The sequence below is a fragment of the Salmo salar genome, chromosome 04, assembly GCF_965601325.2.
Source record: "Salmo salar chromosome 04, fSalSal1, whole genome shotgun sequence".
NCBI classification, from domain to species: domain Eukaryota; kingdom Metazoa; phylum Chordata; class Actinopteri; order Salmoniformes; family Salmonidae; genus Salmo; species Salmo salar.
This window is the reverse complement of record NC_138294.1, coordinates 80,936,385-80,952,244: the sequence shown is the minus strand read 5'-3', so window position 1 is coordinate 80,952,244 and position 15,860 is coordinate 80,936,385. Positions and strand designations below refer to the sequence as shown.

General features: G+C 42.6%; 2 protein-coding genes across 4 annotated transcripts in view; one reads left to right on the top strand and one right to left on the bottom strand.

Moving 5' to 3' along the window:
* The window catches only part of LOC106603845 (SH3 and PX domain-containing protein 2B), a 60,151-nt gene extending 47,148 nt beyond the window's left edge, over nucleotides 1-13,003 (top strand). Inside the window, exons 6-14 of one of the 3 annotated variants that reach the window (XM_014198031.3) lie at nucleotides 2,245-2,270; nucleotides 2,850-2,885; nucleotides 3,934-4,065; nucleotides 4,542-4,634; nucleotides 6,423-6,540; nucleotides 6,717-6,913; nucleotides 7,867-7,913; nucleotides 8,072-8,197; nucleotides 9,053-13,003. In XM_014198031.3, coding sequence (XP_014053506.2) covers nucleotides 2,245-2,270; nucleotides 2,850-2,885; nucleotides 3,934-4,065; nucleotides 4,542-4,634; nucleotides 6,423-6,540; nucleotides 6,717-6,913; nucleotides 7,867-7,913; nucleotides 8,072-8,197; nucleotides 9,053-10,666 — 2,389 coding nt within the window. In that variant the 3' untranslated portion in view covers nucleotides 10,667-13,003. Of the gene's footprint in view, nucleotides 1-2,244; nucleotides 2,271-2,849; nucleotides 2,886-3,933; nucleotides 4,066-4,541; nucleotides 4,644-6,422; nucleotides 6,541-6,716; nucleotides 6,914-7,866; nucleotides 7,914-8,071; nucleotides 8,198-9,052 lie in introns of all 3 variants that reach the window. The other 2 variants (XM_014198030.3, XM_014198032.3) reach the window with 2 other exon arrangements.
* A 121-nt stretch (nucleotides 13,004-13,124) lies between these two features.
* stk10 (serine/threonine kinase 10) overlaps nucleotides 13,125-15,860 on the bottom strand; it is a 56,231-nt gene continuing 53,495 nt past the window's right edge. Inside the window, exon 19 of the mRNA XM_014198029.3 lies at nucleotides 13,125-15,734. Coding sequence (XP_014053504.1) covers nucleotides 15,594-15,734 — 141 coding nt within the window. The 3' untranslated portion in view covers nucleotides 13,125-15,593. The remainder of the gene's footprint in view (nucleotides 15,735-15,860) is intronic.

Genomic DNA, 15,860 nt, shown 5'->3' with positions numbered 1-15,860 from the left:
TAGCAAGGACAGGCGTCACAAAAACTAGAAAACCAGCTAAAATTATGCACTAACCTTTGACGATCTTCATCAGATGACACTCTTAGGACATCATGTTACACAATACATGCATTTTTTTGTTCGATCAAGTTCATATTTATATCCAAAAACAGCATTTTACATTGCCGTGTGATGTTCAGAAAATATTTTGCCTCCAATACTGCCGGTGAATCAGCACAAAAATGTACAAAAATACTCATCATAAACGTTGATAAAATATTAAACTGTTATTCAAATAATTATAGACGAACATCTCCTTTATGCAACCGCTGTGACAGATTTCAAAAAAGCTTCACTGGGAAAGCACACTTTGCAATAATCTGAGTACTGCGCTGAGAAAAAGACATCAAGCAATACAGATACCCGCCATTTTGGAGTCATCTAAAATCATAAATAGCATTAGAAATATTCCCTTACCTTTGATGATCTTCATCAGAAGGCACTTCCAGAAATCCCAGGTCCACAAAAAATGTTGTTTTGTTCGATAAAGTCCATAATTTATGTCCAAATAGCTCCTTGTTGTTTGCGCGTTCAGTAAGCTACTCCAAGTGTAGGAAGCGCGGCCAAAATGGCACGACGAAAAGTCAAAAAAAGTTATATTTACGTTCGTTGAAACATGTCAAACGTTGTATAGCATCAATCTTTAGGGCCTTTTTAACTTAGAACTTCAATAATATTCCAACCGGATGATTCCAGTGTCTTGAAAAACGTTTTGGAACACAGCTAACCCTCACGTGAATGCGCGCCAATGAACTCTTGTGCTTTCCTGAGTCAACAAATTCCAACTTCCTCTGTTCGCTCTATGTTCACCATAGATGCCTCAAACAATTTTCTAAAGACTGTTGACATCTAGTGGAAGCCTTAGGAAGTGCAAAATGAACCCTAAGTCACTGTGTGTTCAATAGGCAATGACTTGAAAGGACTACAAGCACCAGATTTCCCACTTCCTGGTTAGATTGTCCTCAGGTTTTTGCCTGCCATATGAGTTCTGTTATACTCACAGACATCATTCAAACAGTTTTAGAAATTGCAGAGTGTTTTCTATCCAAATCTACTAATAATATGCATATTCTAGTTCCTGGGCCCGAGTAGTAGGCCGTTTAATCTGGGTACCTTTTTCATCCGGCCGTGAAAATACTGCCCCTATCCAAGAGAGGTTAACATTCCTATCTTAGAAATATTGTTCCGAAGTTCACTTTTGGATGTTAGAGATTTTAGGCAGCAGAATGTATCTGTAACAAAGCACATTCCAACAATTGGCGTGAGATGTCATAAAACCAGCCCAGCCCCCCACCCCCCTCTTCTGTGGGTGAGATGGGTCTGGTCATCGTCAGCCATTTGCCAAGCTGATCTGAGGCCTTGGACCCTTAGCCAGGAGAGTCATGACACTAGGGTGGCTGGTGGAGTTAATGTGTGCCATAACCAGCCTCTCAAAGCACTTCATGATTACAGAAGTGAGTGCTACAGGGCAGAAGTCATTGTGGCATGAAGCCTTAGAGTTCTTAGGAACAGGACTGGTCATCTTAAAACATGTTGGGATTACAGACTGGGACAAGAAGAGGTTGAAAATGACTGTGAATATGCCTGCCAGCTGTTCTGCGCATGCTCTGAGAACGCGCCCTGGAATACCGTCGGGGCCTGCGTCCTTGCAGGTGTTGACATTAGAATTAATTTTTGACATCCTAGTGTCATGCACTACTCATAAAACATATTTACATATTTAACTTTTATTACGCCGAAAGAAAAAATACCTTCAAATACCGCCATACCATCAAAAATGTGAAAACAATAGTGATGTGATGTTTTGGACATATCAACCATATCTCTTCCCATCTGGAGCAAAGGTCAACACATCTGTAGATATGCAATGAATCTCACAGAGTTTAGTTTCGCTCATCTAGACTAGAAAGCCTGCATGGCTAGCATAACAGATGTATTACTGAGATTTTAACTTGATTGAAAATGAGAATATAGGAGGAGACCAAATCAAATTATTTATGTAAAAGTGAGTCCCAAAACTTGAAAAGACATGAGTGAAATAAATATAACGTGTGGTTATTCATAGGGTTAACATTTTATATTTACAGAGACATAATCAGTAGGTAGAAATAATTACAAAGGACTCCCATGTCATTAAAAGTTCCTAACTCCTTTTCTGGCTCTTTAAGTTAAGTACTTCTTCTAACAATTTGTTCTCTTTTACAGGGAACTCATTGGAAAGAAGAAGTCCGGTAAGTCCACTTTAATATTCCATTTTGGGGTAAGTTGTTATTGCATTTTATGTTTAGCAGACGCTCTTATTCAGAGCAACTTACAGTAGTGAGTGTATACATTTTCATACTTGTCCCCTGTGGGAATCAAACCCACAACAACCTTGGCATTCCAAGCACCATGCTCTACCAACTTAGCTACACGGGACTACATCATTGTTTGTGGTATGTAGTTTATGTAGAAAATATCATATGGATGAACTCTGAAGTGAAATAGAAACATTAATTAGGATAAACATTTCCTGCACCAGCCGTAGCATCTTAGTACAGCTCACTACATTTCTCAATTGAGATTTGAGCGCCCTCTAGCTGTGATGTTGGATATGTGCTCCATTATTTTCTAAAAAGATTGCTATGTAAAGATTTAGGATCATAATAAGACTGTAGTAATTCAATGATATATTTAATTTCTTGAAGTTAGATATAGACCATTACTTCTAAAAAGTGTTAAAAAATATATGTTTTTCCCTTTCTTTGTTAATCTAACCAACCCATCCATGTCAAGTTTCAGTTTCATTTTCCTTAATTTCCCTCCATCAGGCATTGTGGAGAGAGCGACTACTTTCCTAAAGAGAGGTAGTAACAGACTCATGCTTGGCCGTGCTCTGTGTGTGGCCCCGGGTTGCTAGCCATCCGTTTGGCCCATTCCTGGTCCCTGTCTGCTGGGCCTTTAGCTGGGACGTGGCTCTGAGGTGGGACTGGGCAGTGCGGAGTAGTGAGGGGGAAGGACCTGGTCCCAGATCTGTATGTGCCCAGCCAACGCCTCTGTTTCAGCCAACGCAAATACAGGCCTGGGACCAGGCTAGGGAAGGTTGTGTTAGAGAGGGCAGGGTGGGACAAGCTTGGTGCTCACTGTGATGTGCTCACTGTGATGTGTGATGTGCATGGCAGTGTGTTAGCTTTGTCAAGAGAGCATCAGATGGTATGTGTCTGACTGTACACCCAGCCCAACTCCCTTTGCGCCTATGCTGAAATCAACCCTGTCTTGGTTGTGGGAATTAACTGTCACCTTGATAGATGTGCATGCTGTACCCCAACAACAACAACAACAACTAAAACCCTCCTCATTCTGTGTTGTTGTCTCATGGGGAATCAGACATGACAGTTTTCATAATATATAATATCTAGTAAGTTTGGAAGCAACTACTTGTACGGTTAATTTAGAGACAGGATGGTGTAAATACAAGGCTCAATTTCTGGATGGAATCCTTTTTGGGAGTGTACGGTTGTGAATTTAGAGGATATTATGAGTGCATTCCACTGTTAGCTCTGGTAATCATCCCACCAAGTGCACATCACAGAGCAGGTCCTCGTGTTGTTCTAACCTACAGCGTTGTGGTAGTGTAAGTGTCGGGTGTCTTTGTGGCGGTTGTCTCTGTCTCTGTGGCAGCCATGTTTGTGATTGGCATAACCCTCCTTCCTGTCCTGTCCTCTCTCCCAACATCTCCCTCAGACCCTCCTTCCCTCTGCTCTCTAGCCACCATTTTCTCCTCCCTGTCTCTAAAATCACACCTGCTTCGTCCTCATCCTACTCCTATGGCTCGCTCTGCTCTCTGTGGTGGGGTTGCAGGTAGAGAGGTCAGCGCTACATGTCTGTCTGTGTTCTCTGTGTCTCTCCCTGCAGGAGACTCCAGCGCAGGTGACCCCCTGCTCCTGGACCAGTACGTGGCTGTCACTGACTATGAGAAGCAGGAGAGCTCTGAGATCAGCCTGCACGTGGGACAGACGGTGGAGGTCATCGAGAAGAATGAGTCTGGTACGAGATCTGGGTCAGATGGAGGGAGCCTTTAGCTTAACGACTGAGGTTGTGTCCCAAATGGCACTCTATTGCCTATATAGTGGTGGGCCTATGGGCCCTGGTCAAAACTAGTCCACTATAAAGGGAATAGGGTGCCATTTGGGACAAAGCTGAGTCCTGGGGGCCTTAACGTAATTTATAAAGAAATCACACTGTCTCGTAACTGTTTTTGCCCTAATCAACTGAAAGAATGTTATCATACTTGAAGAAAAGCCTCAGATACAGGCGCTTTGAAGTGTACCAAGATGACTACATAATGCTATCACGATGTCTTCAGAATCTTCCAAACAGACAAGGCCAAATAGCAGAATAATGCTATCACAATGTCTTCAGAATCTTCCAAACAGACAAGGCCAATCCAAGACCCAGAGAGAGCCTCTGCTGTGTGTCTGACTGTTCTGTGTTTCTGTGTGTGTTTTGCTTTCTGTGTGCAGGTTGGTGGTTTGTTAGTTCTGACGAGGCCCAGGGCTGGGTCCCTGCCACCTGCCTGGAGGCCCAGGATGACCCTGATGACTTCTCCCTGCCCGGTGAGGAAGGTAACCCTCTCTATCTGTCACACTGCCCTAGGCCACATTCAGAATAAAAACTAATTATAACTACAGATCAATGCTGGCAGCCTTAGGGCACAGCTCACAGTCAAAACTCAAGGTTTGCTGCCTGAGAGTCAACAGCTCAAGGCTTGCTTCCAAGTCATAATGAGACTAAACAGTATGTGTCCTGTCATTGATTAAGATGTAGAAGAAATGTGGAACTGTAATGAACAAATCTAGGAAACAGGATGCTCAGAAAGTCTTGAAATCTGCACAGTACTTGTATTGGCATTACAAAATACTCTTTCACACTGTGTGGGGGGGGGGGGGGGGGGTTGTTGCAAGATAACAGTAGGAAGAGGACCCAGATAACCAAAGGGAAAATGACCTCTGACTTTCCATCTGTTCACAATGTTCTAATCACCATCACCTGTCACTGTCTGTCTATTAGAACCTAGCAAGCACATAGCAGAGTATTCACTTCCTGTGTACTTACTTCCTACTTCCTGCTGCCCACTGTGCTCTGCGTCAGTGTCCCGGAGATACTGGTCACTGCTGAGGCACGTGGGCCGCCGGCGAACATTAGGGGATCTGTTCAGCACAAGCACAGGGTTTGGGCAAGGTGGAACGCACGCCTCTTTTCCCCATAATATCCATGTGTGTGTAGAATGTCATGTTTAGCATGCAAATCCCATGCATGACCAACCCAAGCACGGAGAGTGATGCAAGACATGCATGTGTGTTGTGTGGCATGGATTAGAATGGATGCTACCGCTATGTTTGTATTATTTGTTTTCTCGATGGAATGCAGTGGGAAAAAGCTCTGTTTTTCTCACTTTGTTATTTCAGTGAAATGAATATGATATATTTTAAATGGTTTGTTCCTTCTAAATACACTATCTGTTTAACAATCACTTTAATTCAGTAGACTTTAAGAAAGGGACCCGTGTAGATAGGGACCCGTGTATAAAAACCTAATCTATTTGAAGTAGGTGTTAGTGAAGTCCTAATCTTAGTAATGCTGTCTTGTTTGTGTGTGCTTAATGTTGGTGGAGGATGGAGGGATGTTTTGTGTTGCATGATGTGTGTTACACATCTTCTCACTCCACAGGATAGATCCTGCCCAGGCCCTGTCTACAAGGACATACTTGCAGAGTGTTTTACCCTGGTTTAGACCAGTTACCAGTTTATGATCTTGTTACCCTGGTTTAGACCAGTTACCAGTTTATGATCTTGTTACCCTGGTTTAGACCAGTTACCAGTTTATGATCTTGTTACCCTGGTTTAGACCAGTTACCAGTTTATGATCTTGTTACCCTGGTTTAGACCAGTTACCAGTTCATGATCTTGTTACCCTGGTTTAGACCAGTTACCAGTTTATGATCTTGTTACCCTGGTTTAGACCAGTTACCAGTTTATGATCTTGTTACCCTGGTTTAGACCAGTTACCAGTTCATGATATTGTTACCCTGGTTTAGACCAGTTACCAGTTTATGATCTTGGAGTGGTGTACTGAGTGGTGAACTCGGGGCTAATGCACTACGTTCACTAGCAGATAGTGAGAGGCTAGGGTTTTAGGATTTGCTATGAAGAAAGAACACTATCAATTGTTTTCCATATATAGTCAAAGAGATTAGTCCCAACTACTCACTCTCAACATGACATCATGTGCTGTCCCTGCCAAGTTGTTGATTCCATACGCTTGATTGACATTCTTGTGAAAGTTAGTATGCAAGATGGGATAAAATACATCACCTAATGTGATGTATTCTTCGCCATTTCCAGAGGAGACGTACACAGTGATCTACCCGTACGCAGCGAGAGACCAAGACGAGATCGACCTGGAGAGTGGCATGACAGTGGAGGTCATTCAGAAGAACCTGGAGGGCTGGTGGAAGATCAGGTAGAACACAAAACCCCAGAAGCATGTCTGTCCACCGGGGATGCAGGCTGTTTGTCCATGTGAATTTCTTTGAGTGTATGAATGTCTATGTGTGTCAGAGTTGGTTGCTGCTGTTGTTGTTGTTCTGTTTCTTTCTATTGAAACCGTAGACGTAACCTCTCTGCTGCCGTCTACAGGTACCAGGGACAGGAGGGCTGGGCCCCGGCGTCCTACCTGAAGAAGGCCGACATCCTGAGCCAGAAGCTGGCAGCGGGCCATGCCAGCACCAACGATCTGGACGGATTCTCCAAGCAGCAGAACCAAGCCAAAGAGAGCAAAGGAGACAACAAGGACCAGAAAGACAAGGGCTTCTCCCCCTTTGCCAAGCAGCACAGTGAGTGGGAACTAAGGACTGTAAACAACAGTAACTCGTTTAACAACTAACAACTGTAACTCAACTTATTGGGAAATCTCACACCACCCCAACATCAGCATATGTGAAAATGTATGATGCTTTTTAATGTCTTTGAATAATGCCTACCTGCAGGCTTTGAATTAACATTTCAAAAATCAACATATGGTATGTGAAAATTGTGTGTTTCTATGATCTGTAGTAAAAAATATAGAGGAAGGTAAGCGTTTCCAATGGCATCATCAACCAATTAGTAGACAGTAGGCAAAGCCTCCTCACAATTGGTTAAAATCACATGACGCACGCCAATGATGTCATTGGAAACACTTATCTTCCTCTATATTTTTTACTACAGAACAGAAACACACCATTTTGACATACCATATGTTGATGTTGGTATATTAATATAAAGTAGAAACATTTAGAAATGTTTCTCTAAAGCCTGCAGGTAAGCATTATTCAAAGACATTATAAAGCCTCATACATGCTTATAACAAGTAGTAAAGCCTTATACTTGCAGGCTTACTTAAATTGTTACCAAGACATCTCATCTGTATGAGAGATGCCTCCTCAGTCTCCTCCCTCAGAGATGTTTCTCTGCAAAGCTCTCCAACTCAATGCCAGAGTAATGTAAAACATCCTCCTTTATTTCCTAGTAAGTCATTGAGGAGCTGAATGCCTCCCACAACTACACCTCCATTAGTGAAGATCCATTACACATAGTTAGAGCCGAAGGCCCCGGTCTACAGAGCTCATCAGTCTGCATCGAACACACTGCTCTATCTCTCGCTCCCTGGTTTCTCTCTCTCTCTTTCTGGAACTAATATCTTTTCCTATGAGGAGTGGATGTCAATGCAGGCAGTGTTTTGAGACTGATGGGCTGTGATGAAATGCGACTCACTGGAGTCTGATTTCCTCTGCCTTTTCCCCTACAGAACAAGGGGCGAGACAGAGACCACCACCGCGCAGGGATCTCACCATCGTAAGTACCCTCCACTAACCACTTAACCGCACATCCTGCGACACCAACAACACTCGTTAACAAAGACATTTGTCTTAATGAGTTTTGCATTGATTTGATGTTTTGATCTGCCACTCTTTCTTTCTTCACACCATCCCTCTCTCTCTCCCTCCCTGTAGCCGAGGGGGCAGAACCTGCCCAAGCCGCCCACCCCTCCTCAGGTGGAGGAGGAATTCTACACCATCGCAGACTTCCAGACCACCATCCCAGATGGCATCAGCTTCCAGGCTGGGGTCAAAGTGGAGGTGAGACACACGTCACATCTCATCACATATTGGTAGATGGTTATTGTTTGATGGCAAACAGCCTACCATCTCCCGCCTAGAGAAACCTTTCAGAATGAATTGATACATTTTATTCAATATGCAATACATTTGTTTACCACAAAAGAGTCAAAACTCAGAGTGAAGTTCAATTGATTAATACCAAAGACGCAACAGCTATAATGTGTGTGCCCTTCGAATGACAGAGCTGAATACGTAGCTACCTCTCAAGTGGCGCAGCACTCTCTTATAGCAAAGCTCCCCCCACTCCCATACAATGTTATACTTCAGCAGTTTTCCTCTGTGATTGACGTAGACCCTTCACCCTGATTTCAGACCTTTTCAGACATTTCAATAGTTTCAACATCCCTTGGCCCACTTCCTAATCTCGTCTGGTTCCTTAGCCCTTGGAGCCCAGTTCCTTGTCTGGATTCCATAGCCCTTGGGCCCAGTTCCTTGTCTCGTCTGGGTTCTATAGTTCTTGGGCCCACTTTCGCTTCTTGTCCTATTGTTGCTCCAGATAACATATCGTGGGTCTCTGGTCACAGGGAATACATAGACTCTTCTTCAAACTGACACGCTAATATTCAGCATAACACTTTTCTCTACTTTCACAATGACTTTGTAAGGCAAAACATCCCAGAGACTTAAGACCTCATTCTACTTCTCCTTAATCACTCAAAAGCCAATCATTCCACAAACAGCAATTATTTACAATCAGAATGGAATGGGATTTGAATGATGCTTTGCAAAATGCACTGACTGAGTACAACTTCTGCTGTGTCTTGATTCCTGATTCCCTGATTAACTCACTGGTCCCCTGTTTCTGTTGTCCAGGTGATAGAGAAGAACTCCAGTGGCTGGTGGTACATTCAGATTGAAGACAAAGAGGGCTGGGCCCCCATTACCTTCATTGACAAATACAAAAAGACCAGTGTGACCCCGCGCCCTAACTTCCTTGCACCTCTGCCCAACGAGATGGCCCAGCTGAAGCTGGAGGATGGCACTGCCAGCGGCACGGGGCAAGAGGACAGCTGGTCCAAACCGCTGCCAGACGAGCCCACCGCGAGCAGCGAGTACGGAGCCCGGCCCAAACTCAGAGACTGGAAGTCCAGCGCCAGTAAGGGGGCATCAGCCTTCTCCGGACCCCTGCCCCCCGCCCCATCTGCCCCACCTGCTGAGGAGAAGCCAGCCTTGCCACCCCGCAGGGAGTCCATCAACAAGAGCCTGGACATTGAGATTACTGTGGAGAAACCCAGGCCAGACCTATCCAAACCCATGCCTCCAAAACCCCAAGCCCCGGGTGTCATCATGCCCCTGCTCACCCCCAAAGCTGCCCCCTTCAAGCCTGACAAGCCACCTGAGCCCAAGAGAGAGGTCGCGAACAAGCCTCTGCATCTGAAGAATGAGATGGGTCTGGAGTGTGGCCACAAGGTCTCCGCCAAAGAGGTGAAGAAGTTCAACCTGAAACCTGTGGCTAAGCAACCATCCAAGCCCAAGTTTGATCCACCGGAGGAGAAACCAGAGGTCGCCGGCCTTGCACTGTTCATGAAGCCTAAACCCATAGTCCGGCCCAAACCCGTCCCAGCTGCCAAGCCAGAGCCGCCAGCTGAGAACAAGCTGGACATCACCAACCTGAGGAGCAAGCTGAAGCCTTCAAAGCCAGTTGAACCAGGCTCTGGATCAGCAGAGCCAAGCCAGCAAAACGGCACTGCAGCCAACAACGCCCCTAGCAACGTTCTCCCCAAGATGCCGCCCCCCAACCTTCCCCCTAATAATGCTTTACCCAAGATGCCCCCTCCTAATAACGTTCTCCCCAAGATGCCGCGTCCCAGCAGCCCCCCTATCAATGCCCTCCCCAAGATGCCCCTGGCCCCCAATGCTCTCTACAATGGCAAGGCCACTGACGAGCCCAAATTCCCCCATAAGCAGCAAAACGGCCACGGACAGGTGAGCTCGGACAAATGTGCTGTTTCCCCACACAAAGAACCTCCAGGTAGACCCGCCGTCCTCCCTAGGAGACCCCCTCCACCCAAAAAGACCCCTGAGCCATCCAGCCCCACAGAAACCAAAGCCCCCCTGAAAGAGCTCCCAGACACAAAGCCTGCTCCCCCCCAGCTCAGCAGGCCCCCTCCCCCTAAACCCAAGGCCTTCGTACTACCCCCACCCAAAGACAAGGAGAAGGTGGTCCCAAAGCCCCTGCTTAAGAGTGAGAAACCAGGCCCTCCGAGGGACAAGCTGCCTCCTCTGATCAAGGATCCCAGTAAAGAGGAGCTGTTCTTGGCCGTGGCGGACTTTGAGGGCGACGATCAGACGGCCAGCTTCAAGGAGGGCACCATGTTCCAGGTGATGGAGAGGAACAGCAGCGGCTGGTGGTTTTGTAAAAATCTAGGAGAAGGGCCAATGAAAGAGGGCTGGATCCCCTCCAATTACCTGACCAAGAAACCCTAAGTACCAGGTTCTGTTGGTTTTTTTAATACATAAAGATATCACTAATTGTATTTAATTAGCTTTTTATTTTATTTATAGTTACCTTTTTTTTAAATATGTGTTTGTTACATTCCATTTGTTTAGCATTCGAGCGAGAATGAACCAGCAATGACACGTTTCTGTTGCATTTCTTTTTAAATATTTGTTTTACTTTATATCCTCGTTTCAAATTACCGGGCATCAAATCGGGGAAAAGCAAATGTCCCTTTCAAGTTCACTTTGTGCCATACAGTATGTTACTCAAGCCTATGTCCTTTTATGATATGTATCACAAGCTTTGTAATAGAACAAAATATGTCCTTCCAAGCCTTCTATAGTATTGTGCCTCAGTATAATAAGTGCTTTAAGCTTAAATATATGCAATTTAGGTAGTTCGTGTCTCAGTTAGCATATCAAAGATGCTTCAGTCTGAGTAGAGTCGAAACTGACAGTGCAATGCATATGGAAAATAAATCAGACCATACGATAGAGGAACCAGGGTCCGTATTCACAAAGTGTCTCGTAGGAGTGCTGATCTAGGATTAGTTTTGCCTTTTAGATCATAATGAATAATATTACATGAACAGGGTGTACCTGATCCTAGATCAGATCCTAGATGGCCATGTATACTCAGATACCTCAAAGAACAGTCCTCCTCCTACTATGGCTGCAACGGAGGTTACAAGGGAAGTTCGAGGACATTTTGTTTTTCAAGAACTAAAATAGCAACACTTCATGAGGAGTTTTTGCCAAGTGATTAAGTGCTTATATGAAACATTTATACAGTTTTCATGCGTTTGTGAATGTGTTTCTTTTTTCTTTAGGAACTGAATAATAATGTTCCGGTTGATTTTTTACAGATGTGCACTTTTCAGATTATTCAGACTGATTCAGATGGTTCAGGTTTCACACTGTGGCTTAACAGACAGAGAGAGAGAACGTAGTGTACAAATGAATGCCATAGCCATGTTTTAAAACCTCAAATGAGGTCTTAACATTGGGAAATGTATGCCAGAGTTAGAGTCTAGTTAATCTCCTCTCAGGATGGACTGAATTGACTTCATTGAAATGAACTGGACCCCTTCCCTGGTGTTCACAGTACGATGGTGAAAAACACACAAGTAAGAATGACTGATTCAAGTAGAGATTACATCAGGCTGCTTCTGGTAAATACAATATTCCATAATTATGCTGTAGGCCAAGGTCTACCATTACTACAGCCCCTAAATTAGGGAATTCACATGTGATGTGTGCAATGATACAATACAAAATACTGAATCTCCAAAACAGTGCTCAAATATAAAACCGTATTATAAAGTGTGATCATTGCTCATTGTTTTACATTAGTGCTTGACTGGTTTCAAGCACAGACTCAGAAAAATAATTATTGTACTTCCAGAATGAAGTAATGTCAGCTGTTGTCACTTTTTGTTTATTTTTCACCTCTTGCCCGGTCTGGTCAATGGGAAATAGGGTCCAGTCAGTCATACAGTAGTGAAATGAAGGGTTTTTTGGATGTTGTAGTTGGTCATGTGAAAAGGCTTATGGGTTGGTCTCCTAGGAGATGCACAGACAAGGCTAGGAGTGGCTGTAGCTAGCTCACAGGTTCATTGGAGAATCTTTGAATATGGTTGATCTGCTCCTAGCTGCTATGCTAGGTTTTTTTTTCTCTCCCCATTTTCCCCTCTGAATCATCTTATGTTAGAGTACTATGTCCAATGTCATTCCATGGCTGATAAATCAAAGAAATGCAATCAAGTGTATTATTTTAAAGGACTTAGTGCCTGTGTCCGGTCATGAACAACATTGGTAACAGTGAAATGATCAGTGAAGTTACTTGGGGTTTTCCGTCTTTTAGCCAGTGTGCATAGTGCACTTGAAAAGTACTGCTATTCATAATGTCAGATTTGTAATGGTAATGATCAACACATGAAGTAAGCCCTGATTTAGTGGAACGTCTGAGTGAAACGTGGATTGGGTTAGAATGACTGTTGGATAAACTCATGTATTCTACAGTTTGTTTACTGAAGCATAAAGACTAAAGGCAAGCAGGGATGTGAACCCTGCAATGTAAGAAAACCATATGGGATATTAGTCTTATTGCTTTAAGTAACACTTTACCCTAAACAGGCCAATTTAATACATTTCAAAAGAAGGCACTTTTTCTTTATTCTTTGAGATATGCAGCAGGACATCTTTTCCCATCAAATTGCAGATATCCCATCTAAGTACTGTAGTGTTTTTTATTTTCTTATTCTTGTGTATTTCCTTTCATGGTCTCATCTTTCATATTAAATCAATAAACAATTTTCATTTTTGTATGGTGTCTTGGTTTTCCTTGGAAATGTTTTAGTATTTTGAGTAAACAGATGTAAAAACATTAAAGCCATAATGGTATCAAAAGGGGAATATTCTAGAACATGCTTGAGAAGAAGCGTAGTAGACATAAGAACATTTGCCTTTATTAGACTTATGTACAACAGTGGTTCCTTCTGTTGAACAGTCACATTCACTCACACCCCTTACAAATACAGCTAAACAGAGGGAAAGATGCAGTCATTACAAATGACAAAAGAAGAGAAAAACATTGTTGGTGAGCGAGAGAGAGCAGATGTACCTGATTGTTGACCTGATTACTGGACATTAAACAGGTCTAGTTGGTCCAAAAACAAGGCCCATTTTCAAAAGCAGACAGATACATATCAACTGCAAAAAGTTCTTCAAAATAACAATTACAAAACATAAATGAAAAAACTGATGCACTCCCTCAAAGAACCTAGTATACCCTTCTCAGTGCAAAGAAAGGTATATTTGGTGGAGCAAAAATATCAGTTTAAAGCTGACAGTGCATTTAATATAAACATCGAAACAACACAATCAATAACCCTAATAATACACATTTAATTAAATTCAAATCTTCTCTCTTAAGATTCCTTCAATGACGACAGTATTCCGATTTGGCTTCGTTAGTTCCCATCCAGTGTACTAGTATCGCCTTTACAGTAAAAATGCAGCACAGAAATAAACATGTCAGAGACATTTTAACGAGTCACAACCAGTCTTTCCTAGAACTCCAAAAACAATAATTTGTTCTTCAACCTTTTAATTAAAAATGACAACTTTTCCCTGACTTCTCCCATTTTCATAAGCTCACCTCATCCAAATAAAAAAGGTAAAAACTAACTAACTAAGCAGATCTGTCAATCTGACAGTGAAGACTTTTCAGCATTTTTAGGTTAATATGTACAGCGTTGAAAAATGATTTCAGCGGGAATTCCATTCATTCACTATGTGTCCTCAGAATTCTGAAGATCATGCTCTGCTCTGATCTTTTTAAAGTAATATGAACAAATGTAAAAAAAAAAAAAAAAAAAAATAGGCAAGTAAATACATCTGGGTTGTTCCACGAAATGAGTCCCTTTTGCGTCCCTTTGATATTTCAAGTACAAATTGTGCAAGTGTCGTTCAATATAGACCATAAGTAACATTCAATAAATCAGATTTTTAATATGAATAAAGACTTGCTAAAGTGCCCCTCTGTGCATCTGTGACTTCTAGGAAGATTTTAACCCACCTCCAGGTTTTCACCATCATTGTAAAGCCCTAGTTTTTGTGTTGCTTTGATAGTCATTTCTGAAAATAATTTAGTTCATGTTATTAGTGATTCATTGGTAAAAATAATAATAATAACATCCCTCATTTTAATATCATACCCTGTTACATTAACTGAACTCTCGTTATAATATGGTGAAACTATTCCTTTAAAAAAGAAAAAAAAAATTGTACAATAATTTCAAAAGAGACATTTAACATCTAATATTCAAATCATAGTGTAAAAGCAGGTGAGATGGTTCTACTCTTTTTGGCCATTTGTTGGTGTTTTGTGGTGGAAAACTGAGCAGGTCGAGCATAACACGTCAACCCTGTTACCCAATAGACAGACAGGCTAGACATTTTCTAACAACAACATTTTTGGGGTAAAGTTTGCATTCAATGGCCCCTCCCTGTTGCACACAACAAGCTTCCATTTGCCCTGTCACAAGGGGATTTATGGCTGATTTAAGATGAAGTCATCAACTCTGCTACTTTATTTGGCACGTAATAGGCACTTATATAGTTGTTTTTGTATTTAACCTCTTGACTTTTTAAAAATTAAGTTGAACATTTGCTCTTTATGACAGAATGTTAAAATAAGTTGTTTTTTTTACCAAATTACACTACTCAAAAGGCACCCTATCGGTGGAATGACTCATCTGCTTTGAACTAAAAGGCTGTAAGTAAGAGATTGAATGGTCATATTTCGGTGTGTTCATTATGCGAGAGACTGTTTTGGATGAAGACAAATATTGCGGTGAAACAAAAATGCTTATTCATTGGCTCCCACCAACACAGCATTGTCTGAAGTACATTTTGGTTTATTTTCCACATACCACCTGAAACACTGTTCCCCAGCTGACCCTCTTTGGGATATGGGATGCCTCTCCCCACCACACGCTTCTGACTAACTACAGGTTAGCCTCATGCTTACTGGTCACATAGTAAACCAATGGGGATCTGTAGACTATAAAAAAAAGAGAATTAAAAAGGAAACACTGCATGGATAAAGAAGATCATATCAAGCAGCCTGACACACATGTGGAATTAAAGACAATCTTTAAAATAAAATATGACCAAGCCTTGACATCTTGGGTTAATCAAATGATAAAATGTTATAAACATGACTTAAAACATAAATATTTCTTAAAAATGAAAGAAAAGTTCAGGAGGAGGACTATCTAGTGAAGCATTTCTGGTGAGGCTGAGGCATCTGGCAGTGGTGGTGGTATTTCAGGTTATGATGTGGGATAAGAGGTTAAGGTTGGTCCTGACAGGGAGATAGGAGGGTGTTTAGAGGGGAAGAGATGCCTGTCTACGTGGTAGAGGACTCAGAGTAAGGGAGGAACTTGGTGAGTTTGTTTGGGGAGCTGGGGCTGAGGCACTCAGAGTCCTCACTCATCTTAAAGAAGTCCTCCTGGTCCCTCTTTCGCTGGTTCAGCTCTTCCTCCAGAGCCTGGGAGAGATAGAGGGCGGAGAGAGAGGGGGAGGGACAAAAAAAAAGGGAGAAATAGTGGGAGGGAAAGAGAAGAGATGGGTAGAGAGAGATCAAAGCAATGGCAACTCCAGTACTGGATATTAA